Source organism: Peromyscus maniculatus, chromosome 12, assembly GCF_049852395.1.
Source record: "Peromyscus maniculatus bairdii isolate BWxNUB_F1_BW_parent chromosome 12, HU_Pman_BW_mat_3.1, whole genome shotgun sequence".
NCBI lineage: Eukaryota > Metazoa > Chordata > Mammalia > Rodentia > Cricetidae > Peromyscus > Peromyscus maniculatus.
The window spans coordinates 18,045,904-18,060,411 of NC_134863.1; the positions used below are offsets into that span (position 1 = coordinate 18,045,904).

The 14,508-nt window shown below is 38.5% G+C and overlaps 1 protein-coding gene across 5 annotated transcripts in view; it reads left to right on the forward strand.

Moving 5' to 3' along the window:
• Il1rap (interleukin 1 receptor accessory protein) overlaps nucleotides 1–14,508 on the forward strand; it is a 142,784-nt gene that overhangs the window by 76,647 nt on the left and 51,629 nt on the right. For all 5 annotated transcript variants that reach the window (XR_006062483.2, XR_013043699.1, XM_016003646.3 and 2 more), the window contains exon 3: nucleotides 12,953–13,238. Coding sequence is in view for 3 of the 5 variants with exons in the window: in XM_016003646.3 (XP_015859132.1) it covers nucleotides 12,953–13,238 (286 nt within the window). In the remaining 2 variants the exon portion in view is untranslated. The remainder of the gene's footprint in view (nucleotides 1–12,952; nucleotides 13,239–14,508) is intronic.

The window sequence follows — 14,508 nt, forward strand, 5'->3', positions numbered from 1 at the left end:
AGAGCTTTTAAAGGATGGAGCCTATTGAGAAGAATTTAGGTTCCTGGTGGATATTGGAACCATGGCCCGGTCCTTTCTCTGTTTCTTTCTAACTTCTAGGATTTGAAGATGCCTCCTCTACAACAGAAGCCCACAATAACAATATCAACAATATCATGGGCTGAATGTTCTATAATCTTGAGTCAAAGTTTACTCTTTTTAAGTTCATTTATCTCATATATCACATCAAGAAAAAAATATGTAATCTTTTATATGAGGCCCCTTAAGTCTGTTGTCACATAGGTAAGTTATATGTGCAGAAACTGAGGTGAAAGGAAGCGTTTTATCTGAGGTCATATCAAAAGTGAATTTTGAATGGAAAATAATTTCACATGGAAAGGAATTCTACTCTAGGTCTTCCACAATGCAAATCTTTGTTCTTGCTTTTTTTTTCTGTATCTGAACATCCTGCATTCTTATACACCCCAACATTCAGCTCAGTGCCACAGTGGGTTCTCAATAAATATTTAATAAATACAAATATATGAACAGCTTTCCTATGGGAAATATTCTGCTTTGAATGTTTGTGCATAGATTTGGAACAAGTGCCCTGGATCTATGTTTGGGCAGCTTTTATTTGTGCTACCACTCAGGCAAAAGGAAGCCAGTGAATCTCTCTGTCTCCGTTTCCTGGCATGTAATGTGGGAATGGGCATGAGGCCCAAGAGGGTGTTGTGAGATTAATTAGTTAAAATGTATACCCTGCTATATAAATGCTAATTGCTGTCAGGAGTGTGGGCTGGATTTTCCAGTGACTTGGCTTTGCCCAGCTTTTCCATTACTCCTGTGTGTCACCCAGGCTCAGCCCTAAGAAACCCTTTGGCTGAGAGAAATGATGACTTTGTGTCTCCCTCACGTTGAAGGGCCAATTTAGACAGGACTTCTACTGTGGAGTAACTGTGTAAGAAAAGGCATTTTAAACAAAAAAGTAACTCACTGTACTAGTGATTTGATACAATCCCTTTGCTAGTATTAGAAATGGCTCTATTTACGTAACAGTCTTGCCCTGTCTATTCTAAGGCTAGTGCCTGGAGTGAATCATATAATTAATTTGGTATTACACGACACTGCAGCTTGTTGCCGCAGATTTCATTTTTATTTGTTCATTGAATAATTTTTAAAATGCCCTGAAAAAAATACCCTCTGGTAACAGCTAGAGAAATTTAAAAACTCTCAGAATAAATTTCAAATGGATACATATCCCAAAGGAAAAGCTCAATAATAATAGCATTTTTTACTAATGGTCATGAATACTGTTATGTATATTCTCAGTCCCTGTGGGAAAGAGTCTGGGTCACTTACAGTTTTACTCATATAAAACATAATACAAAGGAGATATCTAGCAGGTATAGTTATTTCTTGTCCCTTAGAAATAAATTATATGTAATTTAGTTGAAAGTATATTAAGTCACTGGAATCAGGTGGAAATCTTGGTGTGTTGTCTTTATTTAGATGTCAGTATGTAGAGACCTTCAATAAGTACTATTTCTTATTATTTTTATATATGTATTAAATCTTTGAGAATTTAATACATTGCATTTTGATCATATTAACTCCCCTCACTCAAATCTACCCCATTCTTATTCATCAACCTTGTGTTCTCTTTTTTTAAAAACCCATTGAGTCCAATTTGTGCTGAGAGCATGCTCTTGAGTGTATAGCCATCTACTGGAGCATGATGGATCATACCCTTAATGAATGCTAACTCTCCCTTTCTGAGCAGCTATCAATTCACAAGAACTCTTCTGCAGAATTCTCAGGCCCAAATGGGACATCTATTTCAAACTTCCTCCTTTCAAGGCTCAGTGATTATCATGGAAGAGAGAGCCGAAAGACTGTAAGAGCCAGAGGTGGTGGATGACTATGAAAAACTGGTTTTTTGGACACAACAGGGCAGTGCACCTACGAACTCACAGTGTTTATGACTATGTGCAAAAGATCTGAGTAAGCTCAAGGCAGGCAAAACCCCAGCATAGGAGTCAGCAGGAGGTGGGAAAAAGTCTTACTCTTACTTGAGAAGCTATCAGCAACAAGTACTATTTTGTTTTTGTTTTTATTCTTGTTTGTGTTTTCCAAGACAGGGTTTCTCTGTGTAGCTTTGAAGCCTGTCCTGGAACTCTCTCTGTAGACCAGGCTAGCCTCAAACTTACAGAGTGATGGGATCAAAAGTGTGCACTACCACCCCTGGGCCAACAACAAATACTATTTTTAAAGTTATCTGTTCTTGATTTACTTATGTTAGGAAACAAAACTTCTATCCACATTAGTCATGATAGGCATTGGTTTTTTTTTTTTATGACAAATCTCAGTGTCTTAACACAATAGAGATTTTTAAAATTTCTTTGTTCATCTCATGTCAAAGTTCCTTGAAAGTAAGGTCACATTCCTGGGAAGTTCTACTCCCAACTGGTAGGGACACAGGATCCCATCTTGTGATGCTACACCATTAGATCATCACAGAAAACCACAATCAGTCAAAATACAGAGAACAAGTGACCATCTGGTACCCAGCCCCATTTATACATCTACAGTACAACCTCTGCACTTAAGGCTCAGGGCACATCATGAAAGAGGGGGCAGGAAGACTATAAGAGCCAGAGGACCAGGAAATCTTCCATGAGATTGTCTTTTGGAAATGTCAGAGAAGCTACACCCATGAAGTTTCAGCAACATGGCTGCCTAAACCAGACCTGAATGAGTACAATACCAATAGACAGGTTAATAATGAAGAGGGAAATCTCATGGAGCCCTTCCATAGATAAAGGCATAGATGTAGGAACTAAGATATGCTGAGAATGGGAGAAATATTTCCCACCAGGAATGAGCCCCATAGTTGGTTATCCAATTACCAAGTGATCAGTCTGAAAACATACACATGCAAGTAATACCAGATAGATTGAGCAGGTTGTATTTATGTTTTTAGACATATGTGTGGGGTTGTGTATACATACATTTGTGTATATAAATTAATAATAGCTAAAGAAAGGGAAGCCATGATTTTGAAAGGAGGCTAAGAGGATACATGGGAGGGGTTGGGGAGGAAAGGAAATGGTATAATTGTGTTTAAATTAAAAATTAAAATTCAAGAAAATTTGCTGCTGTTTTTTGTTTATTTGCATCTTCGGCTTTATTTTTTTGTTCTATAAGATCTCCATGTAAGGATAGGGGAAACTTCAAAGATTATGGATGGGGTTACAAGCATATTACTTGTACCCTTGTTTCTTTGCGTAAGCCAGATCACATGCCTTAAACTTAAGATTTAGGCATATGACCTTCCCATGGACCTGGCAGGAGAACACAGTATTAATAAGCATCTATTCAATGTCTACTACAGACTAAACTGTGATCACCAAAGATATAGTTGACATCCATCTGTCTGAGTACTTGTTTGTGACTGAGATTTCATGCTAGCTCTCCTTTTTTCCTGTCTCCTTACTATCAATCTTTAGTAATGGCTGGAAAGACCTGCAGGCACCAAAGTGTCAGGTTGTAATATTAGAGAGTTTTCATTAATGAAGGTATAATTGACTCTCAGCAGGGCACTTTGTTTGTCTCTAACTTCCCAATCATCCACTGATAGTGAATGATGGTCCTGTGATCCCTGGCCCAGGTCGGGCCTCTGTGAATGAAACAGATTATAGAGTAGGGCTGTGGGAAATAAGAACAGGTCACTGAGTCTGGAGTGAGGGATCAGAGACAGTGGCCAACACCTTAATGGAAGTATTATACTCTCCTGAATACTCTCGGTTATCTTCAAAGCCATGCCTGACATCCCAGGACATGTGTTGTCCTCTCCAAATCCCCAACCAATGACCACTATCCAGCCTTCTACCACAGATGCAGCATTTGGGTAAATACTTAAAACTAAGAATGTCCATGGCCTCAAAGATCTAAACAGTACACATGGCCACCTCACAACTGGAAACATAATTACAGGACTCTTAATATGGCATGCACGCATGACTAATTTTAATATGATTAGCACCACTCATAATTTTGAACTAGGTCACACACTTAAAGAAACACCTTGGCCTTCCCCAGTGCTGGAGTGCTCACTCATTGGAGTCTCGTGTACTGCCTCTCAGCTTGTGCGTTTTTACCTCCTCTTCTAAATAAAACTTGTAGTTGCTGACCTGTCTATGAATTCTTCTATTTTTGAGACATACAATGTGGATAGAAATGGCCTGACCACCCTGTCAGATGTCCCCTGCATCAGAATGATAATTTTCATGTAAGAGTCTTGCCTTTACCATCATCTACATGTGATAAAAGTGGAGTTTTGATGGAGCTGCTCTTGGGGAGCAAAACAGTAAAGGGTGTCTTTAGGAAGCATAAGGCTGTGATACCTAAGATCATCCAGACAACAGGCATAGCACTGTGAAGTTCGCGTCTCCATCAGCTGTTCAAACCCCAGTCTCTTTGTCTTTTAAAGTGTATATTTTCTAATTGAAAAGTGAGCTGACGGTCATATGCATTCATAGTAACACAATTTTTGTAATTAAAGAAATAAAATGAAGAAATATTCTGAAAGAAAATATGTGCCTTTAAGAACATTTGACACTAGGAACAAATTTATCAGTTTTATTAGGTGACATATTCTTTTCCTCTCCCCCTCCCTCTCTTCTTCCCTCCCTCCCTCCCTTCCCCCTTCTTCTTTTTCTAATTTTCTCAATTATCAACATTGTACAGATATTTTCAGTCAGTCATTGTAAGACATAGTATGACATTCCTTATCCCACTAGTTGTCCTCCTCAAAGATACTTTTAATATCTTATTTATTACTTTGGCCATGTCCCTTCTGTATTTTGCTTATCCATTTGTGTATTTATTATCTTTTTATTCAACCCAACTTGTCATATTTTTATTCTCATTATAATACATGAAAAATTTTCCCATTTTTTCCTCACTATCCAATACTATTGCATATTTAACCAAATCAACAGCCATTTAAGTGTTATAACTTTACTTTACAATAAACTATTGTTAGATTTCTTTTATAATTTTTGAATGTATTAATTGTATTTACTATGTTTTCACTCTATTTTGTCTTTTCACAACCATTTTCTTACTTTTTGATTGATTTTCTGTGTCCTTTTTTATAGTAATAATGTCACTGTAATCTATCAGATGCTTGATTATTTCTATTTAATGTATGTCTTCACCCGCCCTTCTTTGAATTGTTCTTCTCTGAACCCAGTCACGTGGCTGTTATCCTGAGACCTTCAGTCATCCTGTGGATTATTTCTTTGCTCACTTAAATGGACTCCCTGTTCCTGATCCTGTATTTTCCTTTTAATTATTTTTTTTTGTCATTTTCATGACATGCATACCCCAAAGGCTTTCAGATAGAGAGCATGGGAAATAGCATGAATAAGTTTTATGTGTCTGCAAATATGGCCTTAACACCTGATTGTCCATTAGGTTTAGAGTCAAGACTGGAAATTGTTTTTCTTCCCTTATGCCTACTATTTCTCTTCTAGTCTTCAGTTTGGGTTTTGATGCTTCTGCAGCATGTTCCTGTCTGATGTTACTCAAGTGTGCAACTTTGGTCATTCTTACTCCGTTGTAGTTTGTAGAATCATTTCTATCATTATAATATTTTCAAAACATTCGTCTGTTTTCACTCACGGTGGTGGGGCATAAGGGGTGTAATGATAGGGGCCTTTTCAACAGAGTGTTCTCTAGTTCTGCTCCGGAACTTTTTCCTTTGAGTTATTTAATTGAAAGTTGTTGTCTTTCTCTTTTATTTATTTATTTATTTTTTTGTGGCCTTTTGTGGCTTGTATCATGAAATGCTGCACTTCCTCGACTGGCTTTCTAATTTCAACGTCTGTTTTCTATATACTTTCCTTTTCTCTTTACAGTTTAAGGAAAGATGTCAATTTTAACTTTTAAAAAACCATGCATTACAGTTTTACATTTGTAGTTACACAGGCATTCCAGTCTTTGTCTCTCTGAGTATTACTCCATTACAGGATCGTATTTTCCTGCAGGAATGTGGGTCTGCTCCCCACCTTTCTGAAGATAAGAATTGCAGTACTTTTTAAAGTGTTTTCCTTGAATAATCTTAGTTTTCACAAAATCCCTTTATTTTATGTCATTGAGTTGTATACTTTATGCAGAAAATTTGAGCAGATTCTTCCTGAGTTGTATAATCATATTTAAGAAGCTGATTAGAATTCTGAATGTGAATGTGAGACTTATCTTCAAAATTCTCCTTGGGGGATGTGGCTGCACAGTGAGTTCAAGAGCCTCGAGTTCAAATATTTGGTCTTTCGCTGAAGATTGTTTTGTTTTCCTGCTTGTGGGTGTGTGCAGAAGTCTGAATGTTAGAAATGTGTGGTGGTGGCCATGATTTTAGTCCCAGTACTGGGGAGAAGAGACCCTCAAATCTCTGGTCTACATAGCAAGTTCCAGGCCAGCCAGAGCTACATAGTAATCACCCTATCTTTAAAAAATAATTTGGAGGCGAGCAGTGGTGGTGCATGCCTTTAATCCCAGCACTCTGGAGGCGGAGCCTGGAAGATCTTTGTGAGTTTGAGGCCAGCCTGGTCTACATAGCGAGATCCAGGATAGGCACCAAAGCTACATCAGAGAAACACTGTCTCAAAAACAACAACAAAAAAATCAAAACAAAACAAAAAAACAAACAAAAAAAAACTAAAAAAATAATTTGGATGCCCTTACTTTGGAGGTGCGTGTTGAACACTGCTCAGTGAGAGAAATGGAAGGGAGCTCAGGATATAACTTTGATTGATAGTTTTCTTCTAATCCTCTCTATTTTACCACTCTCCCATGTCGTTAGTGTTTGGAGTATCTGATTCATTTGTCAGGTTAGGCTATATCGATACTATTAGTAACAAGCAAATCTCAGTCACTATGACTTAGAAGACCTCCTGCATTACAAGGAGGGACCTAAACAAGGAGTCTCAGTATATGTGTCATATTTCATAAGATAAAAGAGAGCTTGAGGAAATGCTCCCTAGCCATTAAAACACCCACCACAAGTGGCACTTGTATATTGACCTAAGTAAGTCACATACCTCTTCTTACTTAAGATGTCTGTATGTGAGGAGGAGGCCTGGGTATGTAGGGCAATCAGCAATGATGACTCCTTGTGTTGGTGCTGACAGTTTCTGAATCTTGGCTGCATTCAGGATTGCAGCTTGGTTTGTTCTCCAACATTTCCTTGCTGGCTTAAGATTAATATTTTGAAATCTGCTAAATTTGTTATCCTGTGTCCCTTTACTATTGACAGAGTCACATAGTCGTTTTTCTTTTTCTTGTTGTTACTTTGGATTGTGTCTTGGATAAATATTTTTGTTTTAGTGGAGCTCAAGAAAGTAGTGAAACTGGGTGCACATATTAGAACAGTTAAGCTTATCAGAAAAGCTGATGTTGTAATTTTCTGTAAACTAAATGGACTTTTTCTGCAGCTTCACAGCACTAATGGAAATGTAATTCCTATTTTATAAAAATAATACTATACAGTTATCACAAATGCATGTTGATGTAAGCAGCCTTTGAACGTTCCAGTTCTCCATGCATGTTGAATACAAAAAGCAATGTTAATGAAAGAGGATCAAAAGTTACTCACTGCTGAGTCTTGGAAAGTACTGTGGAATTTCCCAGAGGATTACTTAGAAGTCACATATTTTTCTTTTTCTTTTTCTTTTTCTGAGATAGAAAGGTGCAATTCCTGACTTTTGTCAAAAGCAAAACAATTTTTGTCTTAGTTATGTTGACTATTAATTACTGTGGCACAAAGGTTGTAGAGCAATCCTCAACTTTAATGACAAGACTTCACTTTAACTATTACACTTGTGGCTGGGCTCATGAGTCTGCTGGTTGCCAGGGAGAGTTACTCTAGGCTGGCTGGACAGTTTGGTTTGGACTTTGGCCAGACAGCTGTCCTTTTGGATGTGACCCATGTGTACATAAGTTGTTTCTCATTTCAACTCTGAGTTGAGCCAGGTTTATTCTTATAGTGATAAGAGGGTTCCAAGAAGACAAACAGTTGTAAGCTTTAAGGTCCTTGGCTGCATTATATCTGCCAGTGTCAATTTCAGTGGTAGGCCAGATTCAAGGGGGAAGGGGGTGGAAACAGTGTAGCTTCCCCTTGTAGAGGGTGATGCTGTGGAGCAGAAAAAGAATACAGGTTGTTTCAGAAGACCACCTCGAGAGTCTTCAAATGATGGTTCAAAATAACTTTTATGTTGAGAGAGATACAGCAGGCACATCAGAGGAAGAGTTTAAAATATCTGTAACTTTAATTTCTGGGGAGGGGGAAGATGCCCTAAGTGGTGACATGTAAGTGGGGACTACCATCCACTACCTCACCCTTCTCACTCAGAAGCAAACTGTTCAACTTATTAAAGCCAAGATTTAGGGATGGTGAGATGGCCCAGCTCTTCCAGTGGACCCAGGGTCAGTTCCCAGCACCCACATGGTATCTCACAGCTTTCTGTAATTGCAGTTCCAGGGAATTCGATGCCCTCTTCTGTGGTGCCTGAAGGCACCACACATGCATGTGGTACACACACATACATGCAGGCAAAACACTCATACATATAAAATAAACATAAATAAAGCCCTTTTAAAAAAATGAGTTCAATAAAATTTTATATTTAATGATTACCTATAAATTATTATATATATATATATCATTCTAATGTTATATATCATAATCCAAATTAATCATTCCATAGGAAAAATATCTTTCACATTTTGAGCGACTTGTGCAGGTAAGTGTCAAAATGAAAATATTTTTAAATGCTATATAATAGTAACATTCAATGAATATGAGGATATTATAATTAATACAACTTCAAAAAGTGTTTTAAAAAGAGAAAGGGAGGGAAAGGACATGTAGTTGGGTGGGTAGGGATATAGCTGAGGATCTGGAAGGCATTTTGGAGGGACATGAAAATGAAGAAAATACATGCTATAAAATAATAAAAATATTATTTAAAAAAACAGCTTACTTAGGTAACTACAGCTTTAGTGTCTCTACATGATGAGTCCTTCTATTACCTGTGATTAAAAGTGGGATATGTAAAAAAATTTAGAAAGGAAGTAGTCATTTTTTAAACAATATTTTACTTAATTGACATTTTAATGCTTTTTCATGCATTTTCTTGTATACAATATAACTTGATGATTTCCACCTCTTACTCTTCTTCCCACCCCTCTGGAAGCCGCTCAACATGCCCCTCCTACCTTTATGTCTTCTTTTTTTCTGACCTAGTGAGTCCAGTAAGTGATGCTCAAATGTGCATGGGTGTGGGGCACCCATGAGCACATGGGCAACCTACCAGTGGCCACACACTTGAAGAAGACTCCCCCTTCCCTAGCAGCTGCCAACTGCCAAGAACTCCTTACCAGGGGTGGGAATTCATGAGCCCTTGTCTAGTCCATGCTGGGGTGTGGATTGGCTTGATCTTGTGCATGCCTTGTGTGGGTACCCACTGCTATTGTTCATGAGTTTGTGAGTGCCAAGTCCTGTCCAGGAGACAGCGTTTTTCAGCACTCACAGACATTCTCCAGCTCTTACCTTCTTTCAGTCCTCTCTGATGTTATCTTCTGTGGGTGTCGGGTATAGGAAGATTGACAACAGGACTGAACACTCAATAGTCATTATTCTCAGCACTTTGACCATTTCTGAGTCTCTGCATTGACTGCTGCTCACTGCAAAAATAAAAGAGAAGCTTCTCTGACCAGGTTGAAAGCAGCACTAATGTATAGATTTAAACATAAATATTTAGAAGACAATTTGTAAACATGTACACTTCACAAAACAACAATAGTAAGTCATTCTCCACCACGGCACGACCTTCCCAGCCAAGGGATTTTGACCAAGTAGGTTTACAGTACAAGGCATTAATTCTTTGCTGTGCAACAGGCCTACAATCTAATCAGAAAGCAGTTGGTCACCCCCATAACAGGCATACCACTATTTTATGAAGGGATACATCTTGTCTGGCAGATCAGTATTATATCAGGCAGAGTCTGCCACTGAGTAAGTACAATGATTTTTTTTTTCCTCCAGTGGCCTGCAAATCACATTCCAATACTGTGAGAGCTAGCCAGCATAAAGGAAGTTTCCTAGTCAGTTCCAGCTTGATCTGTGTGTTTTGGAACCAAACTGTGCTATGTTTAGCCATGGGGTCATATCATCTAGTTGCAATAGGCAGCCAAGAACAATAACAATCACAACCACAACCACAACAACAGCAGCAATAACAACAACAGTAATAATAATGGTCTATGTTGTTTGAGATGTCTCTGGGGTCTCCCAATCAGTAACTTGTCGGGAGGTATCCCACACTAAGCACCCCGATTCATTTAATAACATATTTCTTCTGGAGGAAGCATTATCCACCCATGCAGAGGACCGCTGTTCAAACTCCTTCTGTTTTTGTTGTTAAATCATGTTTTTAATTAGCTCCCCAAATCGTGGATTTCCATAAAGTTTCTTAAACATTATTAGTTTTGATTAACCCACATCTGGTCTGCTCTGTCCCCCCATCTCTGGGCTCCCACCCCTGCTTAAACCTTATATTCTCAATATTCTTCGCCTACCTTGTCATCACACATGTGCAACTCTCCCCAACCCCCATGGTCTCTTCACTTTCTGTAGCTTACAGACCTCTCCAAACACCCCAAATTAAACACAGATCTACAGAATTAAAGATCAGATTCACTTACAAGAGAGAACACGTGGAGTTTGTCTTTCTGGGCCTAGATGATCTCACTTAATATAGTATTTTCCAGTTCTGTACTTTTCCTGCATAATTCAATTTTTATTTGTAGCTGAATACAATCCCATTATCTCTATTTATCACATTTTACTCATCTATTCATCCGTCAGTGGGCATCTAGGGTGATTCTATTTCCTGGATGTTGCGGACAGAGTACCAATGAACATGGATGAGTATCTCTGTCACATGATATATAATCTTTGGATTTAAGTCCAACAGTGGTATAGATGAGTCATACAGTAGTCCTATTTGTAGCTTTTTGAGAAACCTTCACACTAATATTCTCACTGTATGCACCAACTTGTACTCACACAAATAGTGCATAAGGGTCCCCTTTCCCCAAATCCTCACCAGCATTTGTTATCAATTGTTTTCTTGATGATATTAATTCTAACTTGGTGAGACAAAATCTTAAAGTGGTTTAAATATGCTTGATGGTGTTGATCATGTTTTGAAAGTATTTATTAGCCATTGGTATTTCTTGTTTGGAGAATGCCTTTTATCAGTTCATGGCCTGGAACTTTCTATGCAGACCAGGTTGTCCTCGAACTCACAGAAATCTTACTGCATATGTCTTTGGGGTACCTTGATCGCCTTAACCAGTGTCTTAGTTTTTCATTTTAGAGGTCTGTCTTAGTTACTTTTCAATCACCATGACAAGACCAAAGCAGCTTTTAAAAGAGAGCCTCTCCTTGAGATGATTGTCTCAGAGGGTCAGAGTCCATGATGGCAGAGCAAAGGCATGGGAGCAGGAACAGCTCAGAGCTCACAACGTGGTCCACAAACAGGAAGCAGAGAGTACCCTGGAAATGGCAGGAGTGTTTTGAAACCTCAAAGCCTGCCCCCAGTGACACGCCTCCCCTAACAAGGGCACATCTGCTAATCCTTCCCAAATAGTTACAGCAACTGAGGACCAAGTATTCAAACATACAAACCTGTGGGGGCCATTCCCATTTAAGCCACTGTAAGGTCATTCATAGCCTTGCTTACTATTTTATTTTAAATATCATTACCTATGTTAAATAAAACCCTATTTCCCATTTATTATAAATAGTACGGAAAGTTTTAGATTTAAGTTAGAATGTAAGGAAGCTTATATTAAGTTTAAAATTTCTATGCATTTTCTATTTTATATAGTATATCATGTTTTATACATATTATAGCACATAGGTATATATGTTATGTATTCATGTACATATATATTATATATGTATATGTACTTATGTATGACTATTAAATGTACAAGGAATAAATAAAACTGTTATCTGGTGGCTTGGCTAGTTCTAGCAAGACAATTACCACCCATGAAATCCTCTTTGTATTCTTTAGGAACCTTCCATATTGTAGCAGCCTGATGTCACTCTCAGGAACAAAAGTGATTATAATGTCATTTTTTCCTGAATACACCAGTGATTACTTTTCATTATAAAATGAGTTGTAAAAAATGTTTTTTGTTTCCAATCACTGGAACACTAACAGATTCCCCCCTAAGTTCTACAGCCCTGTTTGTACAGTGCAGCCATCCCTTGATATGAACGGACTTCCCAGGTCGAGATACATCACAACTGTAAAACACACTGACTTTTAAATATGTACTACCCAAAATATAAATGTGTGAAAGATCACTAATGTATTGGGTTTATTGAATTTTTCAGTTAACAAAATATAGTATTTCATTTTGCCTTTTTAATAGGGCAAGTATCCTATATTGAGTTTGTAACTTGCATTATATTTCTGCTGAGAAGTACAGGTCTGTCCTGAAAAGCAGGAGACCTGAGGAGAACCAGGAGTCTTCTCTCCCTCTAGACAAGAAGTATCTTTTCAGCTGTGATTTCATCATCAAGACCTTTCTGTCTCTGTGGCTTAATAAAGCCATGTCTTCTCTTAAAGACATTCCTTGAAGGATTCCATCATACCAAGTCACCTATAACTGTCACCAGAAGACACAGCAGAAAATGATAAAGAAATGGGAGAAGTAATTCCTTCTCCTGGCCAGTTCTTATTGTGTATATTTATCAGAGGAGAGTTACTGGAGATGTCTGGACAAAGAGGCTCCTAGAAAAGGCCAGGAAAGTATCAAGGAGGCAGTGTTCTGGAGGTCTTTATTGAGAAATGACTCATCTACCCCTTCTCTTTGCTTTTTTTTTTTCCAGAACGCTGTGATGACTGGGGACTAGATACCATGCGACAAATCCAAGTGTTTGAAGATGAGCCAGCTCGCATCAAGTGTCCCCTCTTTGAACACTTCTTGAAGTACAACTACAGCACGGCCCATTCCTCTGGCCTTACCCTGATCTGGTACTGGACCAGGCAAGACCGGGACCTGGAGGAGCCCATTAACTTCCGCCTCCCGGAGAATCGCATCAGTAAGGAGAAAGATGTGCTCTGGTTCCGGCCCACCCTCCTCAACGACACAGGCAATTACACCTGCATGTTGAGGTAGGCTGCTTCCCAGCATGACTTTCCCTTGTCCTCGTAGGCTCTGGGGTTTTATTTAAGTCATGAATATGCCATGACAGCCAGGCAGGGGAAGGACACATTTAGATGGGTTATGACTTACCTCAGTGGCGCAGCTGATATAGGGGGAAGGAGGTGTGCAGAGAGGATGTCTTTGAGAATATTCTTCACGGGTGGTTCCTTCTAAGAAGACAGCAGTGTTGTCTGAATCTGGGGTTGAGTTTATTGGCTTCTTTCCATGGCCCTGGATCCTGCCTACATGCTTGCCTTGCCTGGAGGCGTCGTTTCCCTGGAAAATGAACAATGAAGAGCCAATTCGTATCTGTTATGCTTGGCTTTTCCTTGAAGTACCTGGCAGAGACACCACACTCTGGGTATGTTTGTAGAAGAAAAACTATTTGGGATGCATCGAATATATTTAGCACAGTGCTTTTAAATTTTCAACCAAAATTCTCCTCAGAAGCAAGTGAATACCATGCCCCCTGGGAATCCAAAAATACGATCTAAAGCAACCAACCAAATTTTATCAAATCCATCTTTGTTCTTGAAGCATCTATGTGCCTTTTATTGTTAATGCTACAAAATGCCCATTTTCTTTTCTGCATATCAATGTGAATGTCTGCTCCAAAAAATTTTTAGAATACCTAAATCCCTTAAAAAAAATCACCACAATTGGTCTTAGCACTCATAGTCCCATTTTGCTATCAATCTGCAATCTGTTTTCTAATGTCATACATAGGACATGTTTGTTTCTTCATTTAACACAATTTTCTATCATTTAATAGGAACGTTGGTATCAGTTTTGGAGGCTGCAAGTCTGGGATCATGGTTGGCATGGTGGATTTCATTCCCAGTGCCTGGCTTACATATGTTGATCTTCTTCCAAACTCTTCTCCTTCCTGTATCTGTGTCCTAACCTCTACTTATAATGAAGTGCTTGCACTGGATAGCAGTCCATATATAGCCTCATTTGCCTTACTTATGTCTTGAGAGGCCCAATTCCATATGTAATCCAGTCGTGGGGTTCTGTGAGCTAAGAATTTAACATTTGAATTAATGACAACTATCAACACAGTTGATCCTCTAATAATTTGTAAGCGCATTTCCTTTCTCTCTCATGGATATTAGCTCTTCCTTATCGAGAGACAGAACAAAGTTTTGATAAATGTATGCCATGTTATTAGTTGAAAATATTCTCTGCTCCACTCCCCCCAAAAAAAATAAATCTTTAAATCACTGGATCTTTGGAGAA